Source organism: Pelodiscus sinensis, chromosome 17 (genome assembly GCF_052426305.1).
Source record: "Pelodiscus sinensis isolate ZL-2025 chromosome 17, ASM5242630v1, whole genome shotgun sequence".
NCBI classification, from domain to species: domain Eukaryota; kingdom Metazoa; phylum Chordata; order Testudines; family Trionychidae; genus Pelodiscus; species Pelodiscus sinensis.
In genome coordinates this window covers 34,457,123-34,484,813 of record NC_143068.1, presented here as the reverse complement: position 1 = coordinate 34,484,813, position 27,691 = coordinate 34,457,123, and the positions used below count along the sequence as shown (strand labels likewise).

The 27,691-nt window shown below is 45.5% G+C and overlaps 1 protein-coding gene across 1 annotated transcript; it reads right to left on the bottom strand.

Annotated features, from left to right (window-relative positions):
• Positions 1–8,274: 8,274 nt before the first annotated feature.
• Positions 8,275–27,138, bottom strand: KIF3B (kinesin family member 3B). Its single transcript, XM_075900832.2, has 9 exons — positions 26,969–27,138; positions 17,359–18,815; positions 16,193–16,294; positions 15,020–15,142; positions 14,799–14,917; positions 14,441–14,554; positions 13,209–13,314; positions 12,349–12,527; positions 8,275–12,082 (listed from the first exon to the last, which is right to left on the bottom strand). Exons 2-9 carry the CDS (start codon positions 18,745–18,747, stop codon positions 11,989–11,991), a joined length of 2,226 nt encoding a protein of 741 aa, XP_075756947.1. The 5' UTR covers positions 18,748–18,815; positions 26,969–27,138; the 3' UTR covers positions 8,275–11,988.
• Positions 27,139–27,691: the final 553 nt, after the last annotated feature.

The following is a 27,691-nucleotide window of genomic DNA, read 5'->3' as shown; positions in this document are numbered from 1 at the left end:
CCCCCTAGGGCCATTCACCCTCGTGTGAGCACCCCCCCACAGGGCCATTCACACTCGTGTGAGCACCCCCCCACAGGGCCATTCACACTCGTGTGAGCACACAGCCCGCAGGGCCATTCTCCCTCGTGTGAGCACCCCCCCAGGGCCATTCACCCTCGTGTGAGCACACAGCCCGCAGGGCCATTCTCCCTCGTGTGAGCACCCCCCCACAGGGCCATTCACCCTCGTGTGAGCACCCCCCCACAGGGCCATTCACCCTCGTGTGAGCACCCCCCCCGCAGGGCCATTCACCCTCGTGTGAGCGCACAGCCCGCAGGGCCATTCACCCTCGTGTGAGCACCCCCCCACAGGGCCATTCACACTCGTGTGAGCACCCCCCCAGGGCCATTCACCCTCGTGTGAGCACCCCCCACAGGGCCATTCACCCTCGTGTGAGCGCACAGCCCGCAGGGCCATTCACCCTTGTGTGAGCACCCCCCCCCAGGGCCATTCACCCTCGTGTGAGCGCACAGCCCGCAGGGCCATTCACACTCCCACAGGGCCATTCACCCTCGTGTGAGCATCCCCCACTGGACCATTCACTCTCGTGTGAGCACACCTACCCAGTGGCCATTCAGCTCGTGTGAGCACCCCCCCACAGGGCCATTCACCTTCGTATGAGGTCCACCCCTCTACCCCGGGCCAGTCACCTTCGTGTGAGCACACCTACCCAGTGACCATTCGCCCTTGTGTGAGCACACACACACACCCCCACAGCAATTCACTCTTGTTTGAGTCTTCCCCCCTCCCCAGGGCCATTCACCCTCATGTGGGTCCCCATCGTCCTGGCTCATTCACCCTCGTGTGAGCATACATGCACCCTTAGCCATTCACCCTCATGAGCACCCTCTCCCCAGATACACAGGACCATTCATGCAGTCATTTGCATCTTAACACACCCCCATACACAAAGGCTGCGTCTAGACTGGCATGATTTTACGCAAATACTTTTAACGGAAAAGTTTTTCTGTTAAAAGTATTTGTGCGAGAGAGTGTCTAGACTGGCATGTGCCTTTGCGCAAAGATTTGCTTTTGCGAAAAGCATTCATGCCAGTGTAGACACTCTCTTGCGCAAGAAAGCTCCAATGGCCATTTTAGCCATCGGGCTTTCTTGCGCAATAAATTAACATTGCTGTCTACACTGGCACTCTTGTGCAAGAATACTTGTGCAAGAGGCCTTATCCCTGAGTGGGAGCATCAGAATATTTGCACAAGAACCACTGATTTTGTACATTACAGTCAGTGTTCTTGCGCAAATACTCGCGGCCAGTGTACACAGGCTGCAAGATTTTGCACGCCAGTCTAGACACAGCCAAAGGTTCATGCCACACCGGCTTATTCACACTTGGATGAACCACACACAGGTGCTCTTTGCACTTGTGAACCCCCACAGGGCCATCTGTACTGATAGGAGCAAACATGCACACTTTGAACCCAAAACCACACAGAGCTGTTTGCTCATGTAAACACCTGCCCACAGCCATTTATAAATGCACACACCAGGGCTTTGCCTATGCATGCACACATACCCCTTGCAACCCAGCATAGCAAACTGTGAAGGGTATTCACAAGGCCTAAGGGCTGAGGCCACAGTCACTTTCAGAGCTAGAAGCAATCTAGACTAGCAGTTCTCAAACTGGATTGGACCCCAAAGTGGGTTGCAGGTAGTGGGTGTGTTACCTTGGCTTAACCAGTAAGCTTCACCGGTTAAGGGTGAGGCTTACCAGTTAACTGGTTAAACATTCACATCCCTAATCGCAGCCCTTTTTACTGGGGTCAGCAGGAGTGGCTTAGCCTTGCTGGGGCTCAGAGCTGAAGTCCCGAGCTCTACGGTCCAGAGCCAAAGCTGAAGTTTGAGGGATTGAGTCCTCAGTGGCAGGACTTGTGTTACAGGCCCCCTAGCTGGGGCTGAAGCCCTTGGGTTTCAGCTTTGACCCCTTCCCTGCCTAGGGTAGGGGGGCTTGAACTTTGGCTCCTTGACCTGGGACAGTGTGAATCAGGCACACTCAGGCTTCAGTCTCCCCTTCTAGGGTCATGTAGTCAGGGGTGCAGTGTGTGTGAGTATGAAGGGCCACATGCACCCCCAAGCCAAATATTACCATTGTTGTACTATCAAAATGATAACTGAACCCTGATCTATACTTTTAGATTCACCTACCTTGCTTGCATTGTAAAAACAATCACAGCCATGAGCACCGTAACTGTGACAACACAGCCTTTGGCATATACATGGCTAGATTAAAAAAAAAAAAAATCTTCCATTGACCTAGCTACTGCTGCTCAGTGAAGTGAATTATCTACATCAATAGAAAAACCCCTTAGCTGTGTCCAGACTGGCCAGTTTTTCCGGAAAATCAGCCGCTTTTCCGGAAAAACTTGGCAGCTGTCTACACTGGCCGCTTGAATTTCCGCAAAAGCACTGACTTCCTACTGTAAGAAATCAGCGCTTCTTGCAGAAATACTGTGCTGCTCCTGTTCAGGCAAAAGTCCCTTTTGTGCAAAACTTTTGCGCAAAAGGGCCAGCGTAGACAGCTCAGATTTGTTTTCCGTAATAAAGCCCCGATTGCGAGGCTTTTTTGCGGAAAAGCGTGTCTAGATTGGCATGGACGCTTTTCCGCAAAAAGTGCTTTTGCGGAAAAGCGTCCGTGCCAATCTAGACGCTCTTTTCCGAAAATGCTTTTAAAGGAAAACTTTTCCGTTAAAAGCATTTCCGGAAAATCATGCAGGTCTAGACGTAGCCCTTCTGTCAATGTAGGAAGCATCTAAGGCACTACCGTGGCATAGCTGCAGCTGTGCTACAGTGGGCTTATAGTGTCTTTTAAAGGCTTGGGGTCTAACTCTGGTCCAGGGCAAGTGAAAAGTAATGGTGAAAGACTGGCCCTCAAAGTTTGAAAAAGACATAAGAACTTAAGAACGGCCGTACTGGGTCAGACCAAAGGTCCATCTAGCCCAGTAGCCTGTCTGTCGACAGTGGCCAGTGCCAGGTGCCCCAGAGGAGGTGGACCGAAGACAATGATCAAGCGATTTGTCTCCTGCCATCCTTCTCCAGCCTCTAACAAACAGAGGCCAAGGACACCATTTTATCCCCTGGCTAATAGCCTTTTATGGACCTAACCTCCAGGAAATTATCTAGCTTCTCTTTAAACTCGGTTATAGTCCTCACCTTCACAGCCTCCTCTGGCAAGGAGTTCCACAGGTTGACCACATGCTGTGTGAAGAAAAACTTTCTTTTTTAGTTTTAAACCTGCTACCCATTAACTTCTTTTGGTGTCCTCTAGTTCTTCTATTCTGGGAACTAATAAATAACTTTTCTTTATTCACCCGCTCCATACCACACATGATTTTATATACCTCTATCATATCCCCCCTCAGTCTCCTCTTTTCTAAACTGAAAAGCCCCAGTCGCTTTAATCTCTCTTCATATGGGACCCGTTCCAAACCCCTAATCATTTTAGTTGCCCTTTTCTGAACCCTTTCTAAGGCCAAAATATCTTTTTTGAGGTGAGGAGGCCACATCTGTCCACAGTATTCAACAAGTGGGCATACCATAGTTTTATACAGGGGCAGTAAGTTACTCTGTGTCTTATTTTCTATCCCTTTCTTAATAATTCCTAACATCCTATTTGCCTTTTTGACTGTCGCTGCATACTGTGGGGAAGTTTCCAGAGATCTATCCACGATATCTCCAAGATCTCTTTCCTGATTTGTCATAGCCAAATTAGTCCCCATCATACTGTATGTATAGTTGGGGTTATTTTTTCCAACCTGCATTACTTTACACTTATCCACATGAAATTTCATGTGCCATTTTGTTGCCCAAATCACTCAGTTTGGTGAGATCTTTCTGAAGTTCTTCACAGTCTGCTTCTGTCTTGACTATCTTAAACAGTTTTGTATCATCCGCAAACTTTACCACCTCACTGCTTACCCCTTTCTCCAGATCATTTATGAATAAGTTGAACAGGATTGGTCTCAGGACTGACCCTTGGGGGACACCACTAGTTACCCTTCTCTATTCTGAAAATTTACCATTTATTCCTACCCTTTGTTTCCTGTCTTTTAACCAGTTCTCAATCCACGAAAGGACCTTCCCTCTTATCCTATGACAATGTAATTTACACAAGAGCCTCTTACTAATCTATTAAGACATGATTTCCCTTTACAGAAACCATGTTGACTTTTGTCCAGCAAATTATGTTCTTCCACATGCCTGACAATTTTATTCTTTACTATTGTTTCGACTAATTTGCCCGGCACTGAAGTTAGACTTACCGGTCTGTAATTGCCAGGATTGCCTCTAGAGCCCTTTTTAAATATTGGTGTCACATTAGCTACCTTCCAGTCATTAGGTACGGAAGCCAATTTAAAGGATAGGTTACAAACCACAGAGAATAGTTCAGCTATTTCCCATCTGAGTTCTTTTAGAACCCTTGGATGAATGCCATCCGGTCCCAGTGATTTGTTAACATTAAGTTTTTCTATTTGTTCCAAAACGTCCTCTAATGACACTTCAATCCAGGACAGCTCCTCAGATTCATCACCCACAAAGGACAGTGCTGATTTGGGAAACTGCAAAAAGACATTCTAGCAATAATGTTTTTTGACATTAGTGACAACACCACCTCTCACAAGAGAAAAATCATAGACTACTGTATCCCGCTATCTTAAGATGAACCTGAAGAGGACTTTCTAGAGCAAGTGCTTTGCAAAATGAGACACTTAACGGAGGGCACTATACTTACCAAGCCAAAACAAGGGATTTCACAAAGTAGAGGCAAATGAATTATATGGAATCCCAGTGGAATCTAGCTCAAACTAAATAACAAAGGACTGAAAAAAAATAAAAATAAAATGAAATCCTCAGAGACAAATGAACTCTTTCCTTTATTTATCAAAAAAAGTTGATCCTAAATAGGTTGTACATTTGACAGCTAGAAAAAAGGCCGAAATGGGGCTGAGTGTAGGAAGTTCTCAGTTCCTTTCACAGAATCCCAGGGCTGGAAGAGATCTCAGAAGGTCATTGAGTCCAGCCCCCTGCCCAAAGCAGGACCAATCCCAACTCAATCATCCCAGCCAGGGCTTTGTCAAGCCGGGACTTAAAAACCTATAGGATTCCGTCACCTCCCTAGGTAACCCATCCCAGTGCTTCATCACCCTCCTAGGGAAATAGTTTTTCCTAATATCCAACCTAGACCTCCCCCACTGTAACTTGAAGACCATTGCTCCTTGTTCTGCCATCCGTCACTATTGAGAACAGCCTCTTTCCAGCCTCTTTGGAACCTCCCTTCAGGAATTTTCGTACATAAAATTGCAGGTTCCGATTTGTGTCTCAAATCTGCGAAGGAGGTTGGGTCGCTGGTTTTTGCATCAAAATGTTGGAAATGTGTGGAGATAAAATAATTGGAAATAGGACAGTTGAAGTCAGTGGTTTGACCATTCCTTTTTTGAGGATTTGCATTCCTGCTCAGTCAACACAGCATCAATAGGAATTTAATTCACATAAGCTTGATCAAAACTTCACAATAGGCTAGGTCCTAAAATAGCAAATAAATTGGGAAAATATATGTTGGCCTCTAAGATTAGATACAAAAGAATGCCAAACATTAACAATAGACTTCAGACTACAACTGTGCTTTTGTGTTTTACTTATAGAATTGGAAGCTTTTAATTTTGGACTTTTTTTGTGCTTACAATGTATATTAATTTTTCATTTCACACAAAAAAAATCTTGGTGTTTTTCCTGTTCTCATTTAAAAAGTGATTTTTCCCTTCTAATAGGTGAAAATCACAACTTCCAGTGCCAAAACTCAACAGCTAGCACAGTGGTCTACAAACTTTATGTGCCAATTGAAGAAAACGGTTGATGCTCGTGACCCAACATAATTGTATCTTTTGACTAGAGTGCAGGCTCTGGGGGGAGGCTAGAAATGAGGGGCCTGGGGTACAGGAGGGGGCTTCGGGTTGGGTTCAGGGCTGGGGCAAGGGGTTGGGCGCAGGTTTACCTCCAGCAGCTCCTGGTCAGCAGCGCAGTGGAGGTTCTAAGTAGCGATGTGACAGTGTAAACGTCTAAACGGTTAATCCTGGGCTCATTGGTTAATCTTCACGGTTACATGCAGCTGCCTCCCCCGCTGCCACCTCTGATACAGAGGCAGCAGTGGAGGGGTTGCACAAGCAGGAACTGGTGCTCGTGGGGCACCGGCTTTTAAGCAGGCGCCCCATGAGCACTGGCTCCCACCTGATACAGAGGCAGCAGTGGGCGGAGGAGGGGGAGGAGGAAAGGAGGCATACCAGCTCCCATGGAGCTGCCTCCCCCGGGTGCGTAAGTGTGTAAACGCTGAACATTTCCACAGGTACACATTTACCAAAACAAATGCATTTTAACATCCCAAGTGCTAAGGCAGCTTCCTGCCTCTCCTGGTACTGCGGACCATGCCGTGCCCTAGAAGCAGCCAGCAGCAGGTCTAGCTCCAAGGCACAGGCACACAAGCTCTTGCCCACAGGCACAGACACACACCCCTCCTCCACTCCCATTGGCTGGGAATTGACCAGTGGAAGGGTGGGGTCAGTGCTCGGGGAGGGGACAGCACACGGAGCCCCATGCCTGCCCCTCTGGAGCCAAAACTGCTGCTGGCTGCTTCTGGGATGCAGCGTGGTCTGCAGTACCAGGACAGGCAGGCAGCCTGCCTGAGCACCCACCACTAGTCACTCGGTCCCCCTACAGCAAGGCAACCCAGTGCCTGACCCACAGTTTGAAAACCACTGAGCTAGAAGAAGGAAAAGAATCAGAAGAACAAATCGAAAGCAAACCATTTTGTTGCAGAGAACTGATTTAGTCATATATTCGTATCCTGTAATTGTATAACAAAGCCGCTTCTCTTCACCTCATGCCATTTGAGAAGCAGATGTGATGGCAGCACAGCAGGGAAGAGAACTGGTCTGAATATTTGACTGATACCATAGAAATATTTTAATCCTAATTAGAATACAACAGATGAAGAGCATTATATTCTGATATCCAGGTTACTCTTAATACAGAATCAAAACTCACGTTCTTGCAATTAAAACAAAATTTAAAAGGTACAATAAATATTAAAAATTGTCAAACCATGGGGCTCTAACTACTTGATCAGTACTACACAGTCTTCCTGCTACTATCAACTCAAGACCAGCTTGAAGATTCCTGCAGCTGCTTGGAGCATTTTAGAGTGATGGATTGTATTCAATGCTTCCAGTACCCCTTTTGCTCATCTCACTTGTTTCTTTTATCTTCTACAATCAGCTGAATTGCAGTCCTGGAAATGTCAGGCCTCTCCAGGGCTTGTGTTAAATTGCTTATTTGCAGCTATCTTTTTCTATATAACCTTGCCCATTCTCATTCTCTTTACTTCCCTCTAGTGAGGGAAATTAGGGACTGCAAGCTCGTTTGACCTTATTTCCTTGACTACAGGATTTAGGCCCAGTTTTTCAAAGGATGTAGGCTTCTAACGTCCATTTAAATCAATATAAGTTAGGAGCCTAAATACCGTTGTGGATCTGGGCCTTATTGTGTGTTCCAAGTAAAGCTTGGGGAGAGTGAAGGGGTTAGAGTTTTTCCCACCTTTTCCACTGGAGCTTTTTTTTTTTTTTTTGAGGCGGGGGGGCATGGATCCCTCGCCATGCCACATTACAACATAGCTGAGGAACAGAACGCCATGTTTCATTAAATACAAAGCCTTGCTACTGCTTATAAAACTTCACAAATTAAATAAATAGAGCAAAAGATTGTTTTTCCAACCAAAATATTAAACTCAGAGGCCATATAGTGACCTATATTAAATGAGCTGAGTGGTCTCATTCCATTTTCCAGGTGTTTACAGCACAAAAATCACCACCCTAATTACCACTAATTCGATCCCTCTTGGTCACTCAGCAGAAAGGACAAGGGAACCAAATTACCCTTTCAGCCCCACAAGTGGTCTCTTCAGAACAGAGGTGAGCCTCCAGGTGCAGGGAGGAGACCAAGGACTTTGTGCGGCTTTAGCTTGAACTACACCTTTTCTGAGAGCAAGAGGGTGTTTCTCTCTGGGGCTCCAGTCTGTCACCACATTAACATTCCATTGTTTAGCTGCAACAAGCTAGCTTCTGCAGACACTAATGGAAAGAGGGGCTGATGTTTTACACACACTCAAGGCTCCGTGAACATTGCGATAATTTATACATTCATTGAAGAATGTAAAAAAAAGGACACATTCTAGATAAATCTGATTGATTTTATTCCACATCTTATTTTAGGATCACTTTTACATTCCTAGCCAAAAGAGATGAATACAAATAAATATAAGCTGTAAAACTTATTGACAGAACTGGGATGTTCTTTGTCTACAGGTCACCAAAGAAAAGCTCAAGATCAGTATAAGATCAAGGAGTGTGAAATCTCACAAAGGCAGTTGTGCCTCCAAGCACCGTTGGGCACTTCATTCCAGAAACAAGAAACATGGAGCTGAGGAGGGTAATGTAGTAAGTGCCTAGTTCACAGGGAGTTTGTTTGGTTTCAAATGAGCATCCAATTATAACTTTTACACTATGCACATATGTTTTTTTCTAATTTGTCTGTGTGTTTAACACTGTCAAAAGAGAGCCACAAGAATCCCTTTCCCTTTTAAGGCCTGGTTGTATGGTCAGACACTATAAATTGAAAGACAGGACAGATAAAATAATCAGATTTTTAGAAATCAATGCTTCTCTGAAACTTGGCAATGTATCTAGACACAGTGAAGAAGGACTTAGTACAGCTGTACAGACAGTTCTGTATTAAACCAAAAGTCTGTATAATGCATAATTACAGTTCAAAAGGTCATCACAGAGGTATGTGTTCAAAAGCTTCAAGCAGCATGCAAACCTTTCAACTAAGGGTGATCAGACCTATATTAAGAATGTTAAGTGCTGTAATTCCTAATGTGTTCCATTTCAGGTGTGATCTGGCTCTGGAACAGAAGAGCTACCTTTATTGCATGTAACCTGGAAAATAAAATTGCATCCAATTATACAGATCAGAGCAAAGAGGAGGAGGGTTTTAAACATTCCTTTGAAGAGACAGATCTGCATACTCTCCAAAGGCCTCTTCCAGGAACTTGATGGATTTCCTGTCTTCTTTGGCAGTTAGCCTGCAGGAAACCCATATGGTTCAGATCATACCCACATGCACCAGAGTGGCACAAGCCCGGCAGGATCGCTTTTTAGACATGTCACTCCAGAACTTCACTAATGTTGTACAATTTAAGACAAAACACATTCGTTTCATCCCAAGCTCGCGGTCACAAAACGTATGTCCGCCCGGCCTTTAGAGACTTGGAGCTGGCCTGTGCCAGCTGATTTGGGCTCAGGCTAAAGGGCGGTTTACTTTCAGTGTTTGGCTTGGACTCCAGCTTGAGCTTTGGGATCTCGCAGGGGCTACCCATAATTCAACAGCCCCTTAGCCCAAACCCCATAAGCCCAGGCTGGCAGTCTCAGGCCAGCCACAGATTTGTAATTGCAGTGTAGATATAACCTATGGATCTACTCCAGGGGCAGGTAAGTCACAGTGAGATGCTGAAAGCTGCTGTAGCCCTGTGATTTGCTTATCTCAATTCACTGTACATACTTTATCCACAGTTCCAATTTAAACACTATAACTTTGCCTACTCTATTCCCTTTTCACTCACTCTAACTTACACACATTTATAAACATCTTTCTGAGGTATCAGCCATTCTAGCATATTAACAGTGAAAGCAGAGCAGTCTGGGTTTGGGCTGTGGTTTTCCAGGTACTTATATCTGTCACATGGGGAATTATCTTATACATTTCATAGAGAAACCCAATGAAATAGTAGTGCATGAAGAGGCCGAGATATAGCATGTATATGCTATCCCAGGTTGAACAGTTACTTTGCCTCATTTCAATTCTCTGAATACTGGAACCATGGAATCTCCTTTTTCAGTTAGGAAATAAATAAGATTATATACCAGAGGGTGGGGGGGACGACGACATGTTTTATACCACAAGAGACAATGAAAAGGCTTTTTGTACAGAAAAGGCTTATAAAAAGGAAAGTTATGCCAGGCTTCCATTATCTGGTTAGCAGAAAATGAGCAGATGGCTCCTCCCTCATCCATAGGCAAAACTCCCCCCCCCCATCAACATCTAAAAAAAAAAATATTAATCTGGTCCACACCCAGAAATACACTCCTTGAATCAAAGCTGCTGATTTAGAACTTAACCCAAGGCCACCTGAGCAGTTAGCTCCCCAAGCACCATGCCAGCAAGATGCAGAGGAGAGCTTTATGCTAAAGGTGTCGTGTTCCTAGTTTTTCCAGACTAGACAGAGTCAATCAGTGGATACTTGACAAGAACACAAGGTAGAGTCCCTACATTAGAGTATTTCTAAGAACAGGAAAGTTCTCAGACACCTTCAGTCAGTCTAGGGAGAGGTCATCTGCAAGGAAGAGGTAACGGATAAAGGCAATCACAGGACAACAGTTGACAACAGTCAAGAAAAAAAAATAGCCCAACTCTCAATATACAGGGAACTAAAACTTACAAGCTGAACAACAGCGAGATGCAAGACAGGAACACCTTAATCAGTCTTCTGAGCTCATCCAGTACAGCAGTTTCCCTCTTCCCGCTAGACCATGCAGGCCTGTTGCCTACGTTAGTCATAGGGCAAACTTTGAAGAGAGACCATCTAAAGTAGTGCTTCCCCCTCCAATTCCAGTGTACCATCCTTGGAATTTATATTGGATTTCCTTACATTCACAGACCTGTGATTACACATGGCCCCCCTGTATTCAGGAAAGCTTAAGACTGAGAAGTGGGAATGTTGTTAACTTAGAACAGGATGAGACACAAAAGGCAGCACTCCTGCACTGAACCTCCTCATAACAACAAGGGAAAGGTGGCATGCTTATTAGAAAAGTGCAGTCTGGTATGGCTTTGCCTCTTAGTGCTCCAGATTCCACCCTTGTCATAGGGAATAGCAGAAGTAGCCATGTTTGCCTCCTGGCCAAGATCTAGTACCAACCTAGATCTACATGTCCTGCAGATGGTGGAAGAGCTGAGAAAATGGCCAGACCCAACCTGGGGTTTAGCTGTTCAGTATGGATGCTGGCCTAAAACGCCAGGTAGGGGATGGAGAAGAGAGGAAGAAAACTAACATGGAGCTGCCACTAACTTACAGACTTACTCTTTGACAAGGTGGTCCCTGCTGGTAGGGTCCGAGTCTTTAGTAGGTCAGACTCTTACTGATGCCTGTAAACAGAGAATGTCAGTTTCTATTGCATTCATTCTAGAGGAGCAATACACACCTCCAAGACCCTCTCTTGTCCTATTTTTCTAAAGGGAAGCAGATAGGGCTAGCTGTGAAGTGCACAGAGACAGATCACCAATCCTGCCCTTCTCAGGGTTATTCAACCGGACTAACTCCAAATGAAGATGCCATTCTTTCAACAGAAAGAGGAAAACAAAGCATCTACTCATGCCTGGCCACGCCTTCCCCTTCTTAATCTCACTAAGTTTTCATCCTGAGGTTCTGGAGAGTGGATTCTGTTGAGATGACTTTCAACTCTTTCCTGTTGCCCATCAGCAAGAGAGCCCAGTGCAGTAAGGGGGCTAGAACAGAAGGAGAGAGGGCAATGTTCTGAGATGATCCTCATGCTTCCCATTGCTTCTATTACACTTTAACGTACCTCATGCATTTCTGATTTCCTAACTAAAATCTGTTTCCACTAGGGGCTGATTCCTAGATTTTCCTGCAAGGTTCAGCACACTGGGGACTGGCACATTTTGACGCAAGTCAGTTAAATGGCAAGGAGACCATTACTATTCCCCAAAGGAAAGGGCATGGAGTCTGGCTGAGAGGCTTCTCTGCAGGTTTTGACTTGTCTTTGCTCTCAGAAGGTAAATGCCATTCACACCCTGGAGAGGAATTGCTGGTTTTACTTAGGAACCAGCCCCCGGGATTGTGGGTAGAGCTGAGACCCAGAGGTGCTTGAGGAAGAGGAGCCCCCTGATTTCCTTCCAGTTTTAGGCCTGAAGTAAAAAAAACAAAGAAAATTGCCTGTTAGATATTAACACTCATTTCCCAAAAGTGTAATGAGTTTGATAGAAAACTATATCCAGTCAACCTCAGCTTGTGCCGCTGCCCTATTTTCCCCACTTCTCTTCACCTACCTCAGGGTGAATTTAATTTTCATCCAACTGACGAGTCGTGCAGACAGACAGTGGCCCTGTGCGTGCATGCGTTCACTGCTGGCAGGGGCCCCTGGACGTAACCTACTTTCTACAACTTGACTCACCTGGATTTCGATTTTTTATTTGACATGCTCTCAAAAGTGGAGGCATCCACCTGTATCTCATCTTCATCCTGCAGAGCTGCTTCTAGAGCAGCCTGCACTTTGGGAGCAATGGCTGGGCCCTCGTAGTCTCTGGTTGTTCGGCTAGGCATATCTAGCTCCAGTAACACAATGTTTTCTGCCTAAGAAAGTGGAAGCAGAACCGGAACCATCAATGTCAACGCATACTCATACTGTCCACTTACTGTATGGACATAGTATCAGAGGGGTAGCCGTGTTAGTCTGAATCTGCAAAAGCGCCGAGGAGTCCTGTGGCACCTTATAGACTAACTGAAGTGTAGGAGCATAAGCTTTCGTGGGCAAAGACCCACTTCGTCAGATGCAGCTGACGAAGTGGGTCTTTGCCCACGAAAGCTTATGCTCCTACACTTCAGTTAGTCTATAAGGTGCCACAGGACTCCTCGTCGCTTTTGTATGGACATAGTCCACGCTTTGATAAGGACTGTTAGCAGAACTCCTAGATTTATAGGAAATGTTTATTTCCTGTGTGCTTGTGGTCACTTTACACTTGTCGCAAAGATTCCTCTCGGGCCACTTCATTCTCTCTGGCTTAGAACTTTCCTACCACCCTGCCCAAGCCAGTTTCACTTGCTGTCAACTCTGGGTGAAGGTAACTTAGCAGCAGCACGAAGAGCATAAACTCTGCTCGAGCAACATCAGGCAGCGGGGTTTATTTTAAGACACATTTTTTTAGGTGGCAAGAGGGAGGGGTTTATGTAGGACAACTATGCGTCTCAGAACTTCATCCTCCTTTGAATACAAGAGGCAAGCATATGGCAAGCTGCATCCGTAAGTGGGCTTACCCTGTACCGAGCCTCTGGACGAATCATCATGGACATCCTGGCATGCTGACTCAAAGGTCGCTTGTATCCCACTGCTGACACTGGCCTTTTCATCATCTGCTGGTTACTGAAAAGGAGAGAAGTACTCAAATCCATTACATGCCAAAAACCGACACGATTCCTCGTTATTTGAATAAATCAAAACATCTGCAATGCTCTGCGACAATCCAAGGTATCTATATGGAAAAATAAGATTGCTACAGGCACCTGGGAAAGTATTCCAAATGGACAGTAAAAACCCAGCAAGTAGTATCCGATACCATCCTTCATATCATTGTGCAGTTAGAGACATGGAAGTAGGACAGTTGGACTGTCCAATCCGTTCTTTTATGCTTATTGTGAGTACATTCCTAGCCCTCTCATCCTACATTTGCTCTTTGGAACCTCCTATAAAGTACTCAAGAGTTGTCAACTGTTTCTAAACACTGGCCTCGGAGACATCTTATATTTAAAATAGGAAATAACTGTAGTAGTATGTATGTGAATCTGTTAACTTTTTAATGGTGAACATAGCACTGTATGGAAGAAAGATGCTATATATAATATAAAAAATTATCAGTAGAACTTCCTTCCTCTCCTCACAGGTTAGAATTTTCCTAGCTTTGCCTTCACAATTGTTCTACTCAGGTTACAGACTGCCCCAGTGGTGGGCAACCTGCAACGTGGGGGCCACATGCAGCCCATCGGGGTTCTATGTGTGGCTCACAAGACATTTTGTTTATTTCTGCACATGAGCAGGGTTGACAGATTCTGCTGGTTTCTGTCCATGTCGTTTTTTTCTTACCAGTATTATTAACGTGACAAGCACATAAAGCCAGGGCACATGAAGGGAGGTGCCTGCTGATTGCACACAACACTGACTGTGAGAGCCGCACGCTCCCTCAGTATTCAATCAAAGTGCTGATACAGTTCAATCGGCACACCCCACAAATTCTAGTGCAATTAGCAAAACAACCCTATAGCGGGAGACCATTTTGGTTACAATAGTCAAGAGGGCCACCCACTCACTAGCCTAGGCTGCTCATTATTTGTCTAGCTAGAACTTTACTCTGGATTAATACTGCAACCAAAAGTTAAGCACTCTGGCTGCATGAGGATAAACCTATCTATCTGGAGTTTCTTGGGCTGGCCAACTTGAAGTCATCACATGACCACACTCTAGTCTTAATGTAAGGTTAAAGAGGTAAACTCACTCTATCCGGGTTATGGGATGCAGTTTCCACTGGTCTTCCTCTTCATCAAAGAAAGATCTGTTCATGATCTTGTTCTTTTCTTCCAGGGGAATAAAGTTTTCAATAATCAGGTGCCTGTAGATAACAGGCAAGAACAAAGATGGGACATAAGCAAATAGGAGAATTCACATCTCTGTTTGTCTTCATGTCACCTCTCCCTCACTGATCCAAAACAACCCTAGAAAAAGAGAAGGAATGTCTAGTTCTCCCTCATGTTTAAATCTTATTCTACAAGCAGATGGCTTGCAACCCACCTCGAAAAATAAAACAAAACACCTTCAGTAAGAGTTAAGGGCAGCAGCTGAGCAATGGGACCTACTTTAGCTTTAGCTCCCTAGTAAGCTCATTCTGGGTCTGCTCCAGTTCTTGCCGTTCTTTGATGTGCTCCTCTTGGAGGTCATGGATCTCTGCCTTCACAGCTTGCAGCTTGGAAAACAGCTGGAAGAGAGGAAAAGAACCAGAGCCATGACTTGCTATCACCTCCACATGCAGAGCCATTCAGTCTCGAATCTGTCTGATCTACCATTATTTACTTTTTACCTTTTTGAGTTTTTTTGTTTTGATGTCCACCTCTTGCTGTAGGGAACTATAGGTCTCTTTCAGCTCCAGCGTCTCCTCATCCCGACTTTCCATTTGTTGCTGGATTTCTCGTTCCCGACGTTTCTAATGAATATCACAGACAGGATGAGATCAACACTGTCTTATTATTACCTTCACTGCTCGCATACATGAACGCCACATCCAAGGCGTCTCTTTTGCCTGGGACCCAGGTCTCTGGATTTAGATTCCAAATTAAAGGTATTTTTTCCCCTCTTAGAAATATCAGGAACATCAACTCTCTGCTTATGTGACTTTGATGAAGGGTTTGTTGGGGGCCTCATAGGATATTGATTGGAAATAAGCTCAGTTAAAGGAGGGGGAGTGTTGAATCTTGAGCAAGGACTTTCTTTCTCCAAAACTGTAATTAGTCATTGCAGTTAAATATGCACCAACAAAAACACAATATAGAAAAAGGTGTAAATATTCTGACTAAATTTTTCCTCATTTAATAGCTGCAGCTTTCACTCCCTAGGGTCTTATGATTTCCTCATTTCATTAGTTCTTCACCACAAAAATTTCCAACCAAGACAGAACCAGAGTCTCTAATGTAAAAAACAAAGAAGAAAAAAGATTACTGGTCTTCTCTATACATTATAATGCAGCAAAAAGGTCAGAAGTCCTTTTTGCCTCTCTTTTTCCAGTAATCATTAAACTAGGGTGAGGGATCAATCATGTACTTCAAGAACACTAATTTATAATTTATCTTACCTGCATGTTTTCTGAAACTTCTAGAATGGGGGTGGGAAACCTTTTTTGGGTCAGGGGCCGCTGACCCCTAAAAAAATCAGTCAGGGGCTGCACTCAAGTGAGAAGTGGGAAAAAAACCCTCACAGTGGCCCCTGACTGACGAGAAAGACACTCCCCACATTCCCCTCGCACACCAGAGCCTAGGGGGGCCCAGCTGAGTAGATTTGTGCACTCCAGCCCCAGGCGAATAGCAGGGGGACAGGAGCACCAGTGCGGGCTCCCCAATGCTGGGGGGGAGACCTGAGCCTTGAGGACTGGATCCAGGCAAGACGAGGGCCACATCCGGCCCCTGGTCCTGAGGTTCCACACCCTTGGTCTAGAAAAGCAACTAACTGCCGCAAAATAATAAATGTTTCCCCCTCTTACCTGTTCTGCAATTTCCTGACGTTTCTGCTCTAAGATTTTCTGCTGTTCATTTGTGTGATCTACAATGTTCTTCCCTCCAACAAGGAGCTTGCTTTCCATTGCCTGTTTAAAACAAAAAACAGCTTGAGAGGTTAACCTCTGAAACAGCCATGCAGCCAATCCTTTTTAAAAAGCAGGAGCAACTTCTTACATGATTAACACCGAACTCTCCTTCGTTCTAAGGGGTATCACTGACTAAACATTCAAATTTAAAATGTATTGTTATGGAAATGGTGCTCTCTGTGAAATCCTACATAACTGTAAGGTTTAAGCCAGTGGTCCCCAACCTTTTGGGGCTGCCGAGATCATTCAGCGGACGCACATAAATGCTCTGGCGGGCACCGTGGTGCCCACTGGCACCACGTTGGGGACCACTGGTTTAAGCACTAAGTAAATTGTCTTGTGCTCTGCATTGTGGAAATCTTTCCCACATTTGGACTGAGAGGTTGAGCTAGATGCTTTCACACACATAAGTTTCTATGGCCATGTCTACAATACAGCAGAAGGTTGAAATAAGATATGCAACTCCCGATATGTTAATTACTTAGCTGGAGTCGACATATCTTAAATTGCGTTTCCGTACAGTCCACACAGCAGGAGACTGATGGGAACAAATGCTCCCATCGGCTTCCCTTACTCCTCACAAAAGGAGGAGTACCGGATGCTGGCCAAAGCTGCGCTCAGCATTCGACATATGGGTCCATACTAAATTGAACGCCAGAAGACTGACCTCTGGAATGTCGATCTTCTGTACAGTGTAGACGTGCCACAATAGTCAGTAACAGACTGAAGTTTGTTACTTATAAGTTGCAACACAATAAGAAGCATGTACATCACATTCAATCTACTGTACTGACTTCCCAGGGTCCTAGAATTAGGTTCTATAGCCACAATTTATAAATGATATAAAACATCTTACAATGTGCACCACTAATTCTAAACTCAGTTTTAAAAGAATTCCCACTGCTGTCTTCCCAAAGTTGATTTTTAAAATTTCTGAGCAAGGCACAATTCATCATCCTTATTCCAAAACTTTCCCTACAAGGTTATTTTCCCAATCCAACAACCTACCATCCTCCCCTAAATCCAGAAAACAGTCTCTTTAAGGAGTCCAACAAGCACTCTACCTTGATTTTGGCACCTAGCATTTCTGCTGCTTCCTTCTCTCGTTTCAAATCCTCCATCTTCTTCTCTTTCTCCTTTAGCAGTCTCATCTTTTCTTCTGCCACCAAACTGTGATCCTCTACAATAGCTTTCTTCTCAATTTCCAGCTTTTCCTGCTGCTCCCTCCAGTAGTCATCTTTGTCATCCCCTTCATCACCCTCTTCTCCATCCTCCTCTTCCTCTTCCCCTTCACCACCATCTCTTCTCCTTTCTCTTCTCTTTCTTTTGCCAACAGATCGTTTTTCCAATTGTGCCTTGAGCCGAGCGATTTCTTCCTGGAATTCTCGTAGGAGTGCATCCTTAGGGTCCTCATTAACTCTTGGTTTGTTCTTGATGTTTTTGGCACGGTTGGCATATCGCAGGGTAGTAAGAGTTTCTTCTACGTTATAAGAGGCAGGGCCTATATTGGCCACCATCACAGTCTTGGCATTCCCACCTAGTGAGTCCTGAAGTAGCCTAGTTAGTTTTGAGTCCCGGTATGGAATGTGAGTGCTTTTGCCATCTACTAGGGCAGATATAACATTGCCCAAAGCTGAAAGGGAGAGGTTAATCTTGGTAGCTTCCTTCAATCTTTCCCCCTGTGCTCCAGTCTTGGCCTGGCGTTCACTGCCTGCAAGGTCCACTAGGTTGAGTTTTCCTACACGAATGTGATTCTCGCCATCAAGTCCCACCTCGCTGCACTCAATAGTGATCACAAAAATGGCATGGGACCGGGAGCTATGCTCATTCATGTTGGTAGCACCGACTGAGCGGTTTTGGTTCCCCACATTCATGACGTGTTCAATCTCCTTGACACTTTTTGTGACAAAAGATGACAAGTCCTTCACATACACACCAGTGTCTGGTCTCTCTTTCAGCTCCAGCCTCTTGGACTGATCCTTTGATAGCAAATCTCGGATTTCTTCTTGGTATATTTCCAGATAAGACGCTCTAACCAAATACTGCTGGTTCTGAGATCTAGAGATGTGGGTGAAGATGTGATCAAATGAATTGGGGATTACTCCTCTTTTTTCCAGATCACCACGCACTCCTTCCATTGTATACGTTTTCCCTGTCCCAGTCTGCCCATAGGCAAAGATAGTCCCATTGAACCCTTGCAGGACAGAATCCACCAGCGGTCTGAAGGTCTCATCATAAAGTTCAAACTGCTTGGAATTCCAGTCATAGACAGCATCAAAGGTAAAAGTTTTAGGCAGCTCACTAGACGTTCCCCTTGGATTCTTCACTGATACCTGCCCTAATTTGACATCCACATCAACAACTTTATCATATGAAGCTGCCTTTTCTTTGCCATTCATTGGCCGGCACCGCACAACAACCCTGACAGATTCAGAACTCTTTAACTTAGACATGATGACCGGATGGTGGCTGGGTAGATTTGACAGATGGGTGAACCAGGAAGGGCAGGAGCGCTGAAAACCTAAAAATAAACAAAGAAAGTGCATTTGACAACAGTTTCAATAAATAACTATTGTATGCAACGGCACACATTTAACTTATTTAATTCTGCAGGCCTTGAGACAACTGAGCTGTGAAGGATTCTGAAGCACACAAATAAAGTACAAGGTAAACATTTTTAAAAATCTGACTCTGTTTGAAACAATATCTCAAAAACTTATATATTAATATTTGGTTACATAAAGAAGTGTTGCCAAGAATCTTCATGAAACAAAATCGCTGTAGTTGGTAAATTTACCCATTTCCCTTCCCTTTAAAAATTAGAAATACTGCTTAACCCTTTTTAATTAATTAAATCCATTGCAATAAACATCTTCTACATTCTGGTTTATAAGTGCTGCGATTAGAACCTGAAACTAACTGACTAAAGGTATTAGCTTCAGGTTCTAATCAAAGCACTTATAACTCTAATATACACACACACACTTTTCAGTCATTTTGCCTGGTGCTTATGCTGTTGCCTACAGCATTAAAAATATGGTGTTTAGAGGTTCCTGTAAGGAACCCAGTCAGTGTCTAGATCAAGTACTTCATCTCATCCCGCAAAGTTATAAATTCAGGAGAGATCTCAAGAAATTGTGCATATATTTAGAAAGTTGCCTCTGATTAAAACTACCTTCTGTTACTAAACATTTTAATTTCACAGAATACTAGAATTGGAAGGGATCTCGAGAGGTCATCAAGTCCAATCCCAAGGACCAAGCATCGTCTACCATCTCTGATAGATGTCTATCTAACCTGCTCTTAAATATCTTCAGTGATGGAGTTTCCACAGCCTCCCTAGGCAACTTATTCCAGTGTTTAATCACCCTAACAGGTAGGAAGTTTTTCCTCATGTCCAACCTAAATCTCCCTGGCTGCAGTTTAAGCCCACTGCTTCTTGTCCTATCCTCAGAGAACAATTTGTCTCCCTCCTCCTTGTGACACCCTTTTAGATACTTGAAAACCGCTATCATCTCCCCCTCAGTCTTCTCCTTTCCCAACTAAACAAGCCCAATACTTTCAGTCTTCCCTCATAGTTCATGTTCTCTAGACCTTTAATCATTCTTGTTGCTCTTCTCTGGACCTTCTCCAGTTTCTCCACATCTTTCGTGAAATGTGGTGCCCAGAACTGGACACAATCCTCCAACTGAGGCCTAGTCAGTGCAGAGTAGATTGCTCCTTCCTAAGTGGAGTTTAGTTTGCATTTGTCCTTATTAAACTTCATCCTATTGACCTCAGACCATTTCTCCATTTGTCCAGATCATTTTGAATTCTGACCCTATCTTCAAAAGCAGTTGCAACCCCTCCCAGCTTGGTATCATCTGCAAACTTAATAAGCGCACTTTCTATGCCAATATCTAATCATTGATGAAGATATTGAACAGAACCGGTCCCAAAACAGACCCCAGTGGAACCCCACTTGTTATGCCACAACATGATTGTAAAACGTTAATAACTACTCTCTAAGAACTACTGCAGCCAGTTATGCACCCACCTTATAGTAGCCCTATCTAGGTTATATTTGCCTAGTTTATTGATAAGAAGATCATGCAAAATTGTATCAAATGCCTTACTAAAGTCTAGGTATTCACGTCCACCGCTTCTCTCTTATCCACAAGACTTGTTATCCTATCAAAGAAAGCTATCAGATTGATTTGGCATGATTTGTTCTCTATCCATGCTGGCTGTTATCTATCACCTTAATATCCAGATATTAGCAGATGAATTCCTTAATTACCTGCTCCATGATCTTTCTTGGCACAGAAGTTAAATAAAGACCTAACAGTGGCCACTCCTTTGCCAATACCCTTCCTGGCATATCACATTTAATTTCAGGGAAGAGGCATGAAACAGTTACATTACCTAATGCTGCTGCCTCTCCCTCTTCAGCTGCCCTTATACTGCAGAGAAATGGAAGGTCATGGAGCACCCCCACAGGACAAAAAGGAACCGGTGAACGGCAGCCTGTGTGCCTCTCCTTATGAGCTGCCAGCTTTAACCGCTTGCATTTTTAGTTGCCTAAAAATTGTCCTTGATTATTTTTACTGCAGCAGCAGCTGACAGATTGTGAGGTTCTTTGGGAATCAAGTATAAATACACTGGATTCTGGAGAGTCACATATGGGTTCTGGCACTTCAGGGTCAAGATGCAGATTTAATTAGTCCTATGCCATAGATGTTAGGTCATCAGAAGTATGCAGCGCATCAGTTTCCTGCCAGTCCCAGAGGTTTAGAACTCATCTGTAGGACGTCTTAAAGGAAAGTGCCTGGAAAAGTGCCATTCATGCTTTTTCCTTTTCTTTGTTAGATTTTAAATCACCTTCTGTAAGTCTAATTGCAGCATAACAAATCTTTAATGGAACTGCCAGGATTCATGAGAAACCCATTAAGCATCTTTTCACCTTCCGACCATTATACCTAACGCCTTGTGTAGTCTGTTTCCAGACCCATGGAATTGGATGCCGAATCTCCTATCTGCGACAGGAACATGTGGCAGCATACAAGGACGCGTCTACACTTAGTGAAGATGCTATTTACACTGATGAGAGAGCTCCTCCCATTGGCATAGCTATATCGACAGAAGTTCTCCCGTTGACAAAGCGCTATCTGCACCAAGAGTTAGGTTGGTATAGCTATGTCACTCACTGGTGTGTTCAAAGTCACCCCTGAGCAACACAGTTATACTGATATGAGTCTGTAATGTGGACAGGGGCCAGGCAACCTCTCTCTCAAACATGCATGTGCGCGCGCACACACGCATGTGCACACACGTCTAGTTCTTATCATTGCAAAGAAAACCTACGATGTAAACTGAGCATGAACCAAGGCAGAATTGTCTGCATACTTGGGAAATGCCTGTAACTTAACCAATCCCCATTCATCTCAATGAATGAAACCAACTGGAATTAAATATAAACACTTAATTTAAGTACTGTCCTTGTGGCAGAAGTTAGAGCTAATAGATGAACCTGGGACAAGTGCAGACAGCTTTTTGCTGTTAAGGCTTGCAGTGCTGGTTATGACAAGACCTCAAGCCACAAGGTGGAAGGATGGAAGAGAAGTATTCCAGCCCAGTGTTAAAAGTCTGACATGACAGAAAAAAAAATAAAACTTTTGCCTCCTACAGCTCGCTGGGAGCTGTAAATCTCAACTGCCCTCCACACTGTTTCTAAAACCTTCAGGTTCCTCCTAACAACATATACAGTGAACATAAAAATGGCCATACTGGTCAGATCCAAGGTCCATCTAGCCTAGTATCCTGTCTGCCGACAGTGGCCTATACCAGATGCCCCAGAGGGAGGGAGCACAACAGGTAATCCTCACATGATCCCTCTCCTGTCATCCATTTCCAGACAAACAGAGGCTAGGGACACCATTCCTACTCATCCTAGCTAATAGCCATTGGTGGATCTACCCTCCATGAATCTATCAAGCTCTTTTTTGTACTCTGTTAAAGTCCTAGTCTTCACAATATCCTCTGGCAAGGAGTTCCACAGGTTGACTGTGCACTGAGTGAAGAAAAACTTCCTTTTGTTTCTTTTAAACCTGCTGCCTATTAATTTCATTTGATGACCTCTAGTTCTTATATTGTGGGAATAAATAAATAACTTTTCCTTATTCACTTTTTCCAACACCAGTCATGATTATATAGACCTCTATCCTATCCCCCCTTAGTCTCCTCTTTTCTAAGCTGAACAGTCCCAGTCTTCTTCTCTCCCCCCTTCTTCATATGGGACCAGTTCCAAACCCCTAATCATTTTTGTTGTCCTTTTCTGAAACTTTTCCAATGCAATACAAACAGCTATAGCACATGAAAAATAGAAGAAGCCATACAAAATAGCTCTAGGTTATGTTTTGCCTCTGGGGTTGGTCCTGGACCAAGTGCAAGTTAGAGCAGCTATGGGCTATTATAACTTGCACTAGCTATGACAATCCTTTTAGTATTATTCAGCTGGTAAGGGATCAGTGAAGTGCACTGCAGTCTGGTCCTGGATCTTCCCCCTCCAACTCTCAACATTCTCCTATTCCCTCACAGCCAGCCCAAAAACATATTCTGCATGGAACTGTGAGTTGACAAATGAGAGACTCAGGATGCCAATTTCTTCCATCTTAAGGCTGGTTTAGGGCCCTTATGCACCGCTTCTTATGAGGGGCCGATGACTCTGTCTTTAAAATTAGAAGAAAGCATAAAATAAATTGAACTTAATATCAAAATAAAGAATATGAGCAAAATGTCTTTGTTCATACTCCACCTTCTTCTAGGTGCATGGTATCCAACACGCTAGCCACATGTGGCTATTTGGCCAGTTGAGTGTGGCTAGTTGTCTCAAAATGATTTACATTTTCAGAATACTGTGGCTAGTTTTCTATAGCAATAGCCACTATAGTGGCTAGTGCTTCAGAACTGGTTTTAGGTGTAACTGCTATCTAAGGGTTGGGGCTTGCAAAGTAGAATCATAGAATCATAGAATAATAGGACTGGAAGGGACCTCAAGAGGTCATAGAGTCCAGCCCCCCGCCCTCAAGGCAGGACCAAGCTCCACCTACACCATCCCTGACAGATGTCTATCTAAGTAACACCAATTTTCCCCAGCTTCAACTATTACAGCCAGGTCTACACTGTGGGAGAAACCCTAAAAGTATATACATCCTAAGCTGAAGATAGCCAAGTGTACTCATGTCCTCTTGCCTTTATTTCTGGCACCTCCCACAAGAGATATTGACTAGGATTAGGTGATCCTAGTTTATTTAATCTGCTGGTAAAAAAAAAAACAGTACAAAAGTATATTGCTATTCACATGTGGCCATCTTGAATGTAAGAGAAAATATACATAAACAGCAGAGGAACCAACCGCCCACTGGCTCTCACAGTTTGGTAGCCTATCTATACTTTAGAAAGAATTATATTGTCTATTTGTCAGTCACCTAGGACTGCCTTGCTCAAATGCATCTCTCAGATCTACTTTTGCCACAAACAAGTCAGTCCATTCATCTCTTCTCACCTGTGATTTGCACTCCTATCATGCTAACTTATCCTGATCCATTTCCATTGCTTCTGGTTGCTATTGTAAACAGTTACTAGTGCATCAAATAATTGGCTGAATGCTTTTTACTAGTATTCTAGGGAATATGATCAGAAATTTGTCTCACCTAAAAATTAAAAGGCAATTTAACATATAGATTTTATAATCACCAAAAATTCTATTGCAAAATTTTCACTAGAAGAAACAGCAGGTGATAGATGGAATGAAATAGCCTGCAAACTATCACTTGGTTTACAACCCAGCACCATTTCTTTGTATGCTGTGATGAACAGTTGTTCCTCATGAAAGCAGTAAATCCAAACAGATCTGGATAAAATCCCAAACTGCCAGTTAGACTTTAAGGTTGAGATTAGTGTATGTGAAATTTTGCCTTGAATGATTACAGGAAGAATGTTAAGCCCTATTCTCTTTTAATACAATATGAGATCATGCCTGAAAAAATAAGTGAGGTCACATTTAATCATGGGTGAATTTTAGAAATCAGAGATGGCAGAGAACATTTGGACCAACCCACTCCCTGGTCATGGGGCCAATGCAGGACTGGTACCATACTGGACATCATAGAATCATAGAATACTAGGACTGGAAGGGACCTCGAGAGGTCATCGAGTCCAGTCCCCTGCCCTCATGGCAGGACCAAATACTGTCTAGTATGCTTTAACCTCTCTTTTTTAACACTCTTCCCTGCAAAACTTAACAGGTCTTCCTGTCAGGAAGAGTTTCTTAATATGCAGCCTAATCCTTATGTTTCATAATCTCATCTCATTACTCTGGTTATACCTCCAGGCATCACCCTAAATAACTGCATTACCTCCTTGCTGTGTATGGTCTTCAGATGTTTGTAGATTTAACTCCCCACTTAACTGCATTTAGTTCTTTTAATCTTTTCTCAGAACCCAATACCTCCAATCTCCTTTCGGTGGCTCTTCTCTAAACATCTTCTGATTTCTCTCTCTGCTAAAGAAGTGCCAAGAACAGAATAGATAATCCCAGGCATGATCACACCACAGAATGCAAATCCATGTTTAATTTTCTGCCTGCTACCATCCCAAGACTGTTTGGCCATTATTGTTTCCCAGATGCCTGCCTTCCACTGAGAGAGAAACCATAGTTTAGAGAGACTTCTGTAAACCCCAAGCTGTCTGTACATTTGAGGCTATAACTTCATCTCCAGCTAGCAGATCACAAAGCATCTGAGTGTCGGCCTTCAGTTTCAAACCAATATCAGAACCACACTACTGACCAAAAGTCCTATACTGTAGGTACTTTGACACATTAGATTTCTGATATAACATTATGTGTTATGATGAGCATGACACTTAACAAATGCGGACGAGCAATAGTGAATTTTGGCCTGGAAACAACTCAAAGCCATTGCAGTGGGTTATGAGATCATGCCATAGCCTGTAACACCACAGAAATCATTCCGAAAGTACACAGTAGGCCAATCAGGAGGCTGACGCAGACAGGAGTGGGGTTGGGGAAGGAAGAGTACCCATTTACATGCCAATCGCATGAGAGATTTCTTCCTTTCTATAATCATGGGGCTGGTTCTTCCTTCACATACACATATGGGTGGAAACTCTCCCTCCTTTGCATGCTTAGGCGTGTACATGCACAGTAAAAGGCGCTACCATGCCCCCTGTGCATGCAGATGCACACAACCATGGACAACAGGGGCTGCTCTCCATGCTTTGCATGCCCAAATACGCACACAAGACAGGGACTTCTGTCACACCTTTGTAGTCCAGATGCGTACATGTATGTGACAGGGACTGCTGCCCCTCCTTTGGATGCCCAGAGGTTGCTGAGCCATTTTTCACAAACCCAGGTGCACAGATATGTGTGAGACAAGGGCAGCCAACCCTTCTTTGCAGGCCCAGGAGCACAGATGCGTGTGTCAAGGGCAGCCAACCCTTCTTTGCAGGCCCAAGTGCACAGATGCGTGTGTGACAAGGGCAGCCAACCCTTCTTTGCACATCCAGGTGCATAGATACATGTGTGACAAGGGCAGCCAACCCTTCTTTCATGCCCAGATGCACAGATGCGTGTGTGACAAGGACAGCCAACCCTTCTTTGCACACCCAGGTGCACAGATGCATGTGACAAGAGCGGCCAACCCTTTTTTGCACGTCCAGGTGCATAGATACATGTGTGACAAGGGCAGCCAACCCTTCTTTGCAGGCCCAGGTGCACAGATGCGTGTGACAAGGGAAGCCAATCCTTCTTCCATGCCCAGGTGCACAGATGCGTGTGACAAGGGAAGCCAATCCTTCTTCCATGCCCAGGTGCACAGATGCGTGTGACAAGGGAAACCAATCCTTCCTCCATGCCCAGGTGCACAGATGCGTGTGACAAGGGCAGCCAACCCTTCTTTGCACACCCAAGTGCACAGATGCATGTGACAAGGGCAGCCAACCCTTCTTTGCACACCCAAGTGCACAGATGCACGTGACAAGGGCAGCCAACCCTTCTTTGCAGGCCCAAGTGCACAGATGCACGTGACAAGGGCAGCCAACCCTCCTTTGCACGTCCAGGTGCACAGATGCACGTGACAAGGGCAGCCAACCCTTCTTTGCACGGCTAGGTGCACAAATGCATGTGACAAGAGCAGCCAACCCTTGTTTGCATGCCCAAGTGCACAGATGCGTGTGACAAGGGCAGCCAACCCTTCTTTGCACGCCCAAGTGCACAGATGCACGTGACAAGGGCAGCCAACCCTTCTTTGCACGCCCAAGTGCACAGATGCACATGACAAGGGCAGCCAACCCTCCTTTGCACGGCCAGGTGCACAGATGCACATGACAAGGGCAGCCAACCCTCCTTTGCACGCCCAGGTGCGCAGATGCACGTGACAAGGGCAGCCAACCCTCCTTTGCACGCCCAAGTGCGCAGATGCGTGTACAGTAGGCACCGCCGCCCCACCTTTGCACGCCCACCAGCGCACACGCGCGTGCCCCAGGGCTGCCGCCGCCCCTCCGTGGCTCGCCCCGCGAGGGGGAGGCGATCCCCGCCGGTGCCGTGGGAGCCCCTCCCCCCGCAGGGCCTCCCCGCCTCCGCTGGCGCTGGCAGGTCAGTGCGGGACTCACCTGCGCCGTCACCATGGAGCCCCCTCCCCCGCCGCCGCGCCCGCTGCACCGGATACGGCGGGGGCGGCCGCCGCGCATTTCCTTGGCAACCCGCGCGCCCGCCCCCACGCCATCACTTCCTTAGCAACAGGCCCCTCGGGCCGCCATAGCAACGGGTCTCACTTCCGCGGCGACCGGACAGGGACGAGGCGCCTCCGCTTCCCTGGCAACGAGCCCCGCCCTGCCGAGGCGGGCTCCATCCGGGGACTCTGCTCACTAGGGGCGGGGCCAGGCGAGGCTCTAGGGGGCGGCGTGAGGCGGGGCCAGAGGGAGTGGATGTAGGGGGCGGGGAGGGGGGTGAGAGGGGGTGGGTGGGGCCAAGGGGGCGGGAGGGTGGATGTGTGGGGCCAAGGGGGGGGTGCAGAGGGTGGATGTGTGGGGCCAGGGGGGGGAGGGTGGATGTGTGGGGCCAAGGGGGGTGCAGAGGGTGGATGTGTGGGGCCAAGGGGGGTGCAGAGGGGTGGATGTGTGGGGCCAAGGGGGGGTGCAGAGGGTGGATGTGTGGGGCCAAGGGGGGTGCAGAGGGGTGGATGTGTGGGGCCAAGGGGGAGGGAGGGTGGATGTGTGGGGCCAAGGGGGGTGCAGAGGGGTGGATGTGTGGGGCCAAGGGGGCGGGAGGGTGGATGTGTGGGGCCAAGGGGGGTGCAGAGGGGTGGATGTGTGGGGCCAAGGGGGCGGGAGGGT

Coding starts and splice junctions, on each gene's coding strand:
- KIF3B (XM_075900832.2), bottom strand. CDS start 18,747: ATGTCTAAGTTAAAGAGTTCTGAATCTGTCAGGGTTGTTGTGCGGTGC. Junction 14,555..14,798: donor ACTAGGGAGCTAAAGCTAAA/GTAGGTCCCATT, acceptor TGTTATCTACAG/GCACCTGATTATTGAAAACT. Junction 12,528..13,208: donor GTCCAGAGGCTCGGTACAGG/GTAAGCCCACTT, acceptor CCACTTTCTTAG/GCAGAAAACATTGTGTTACT.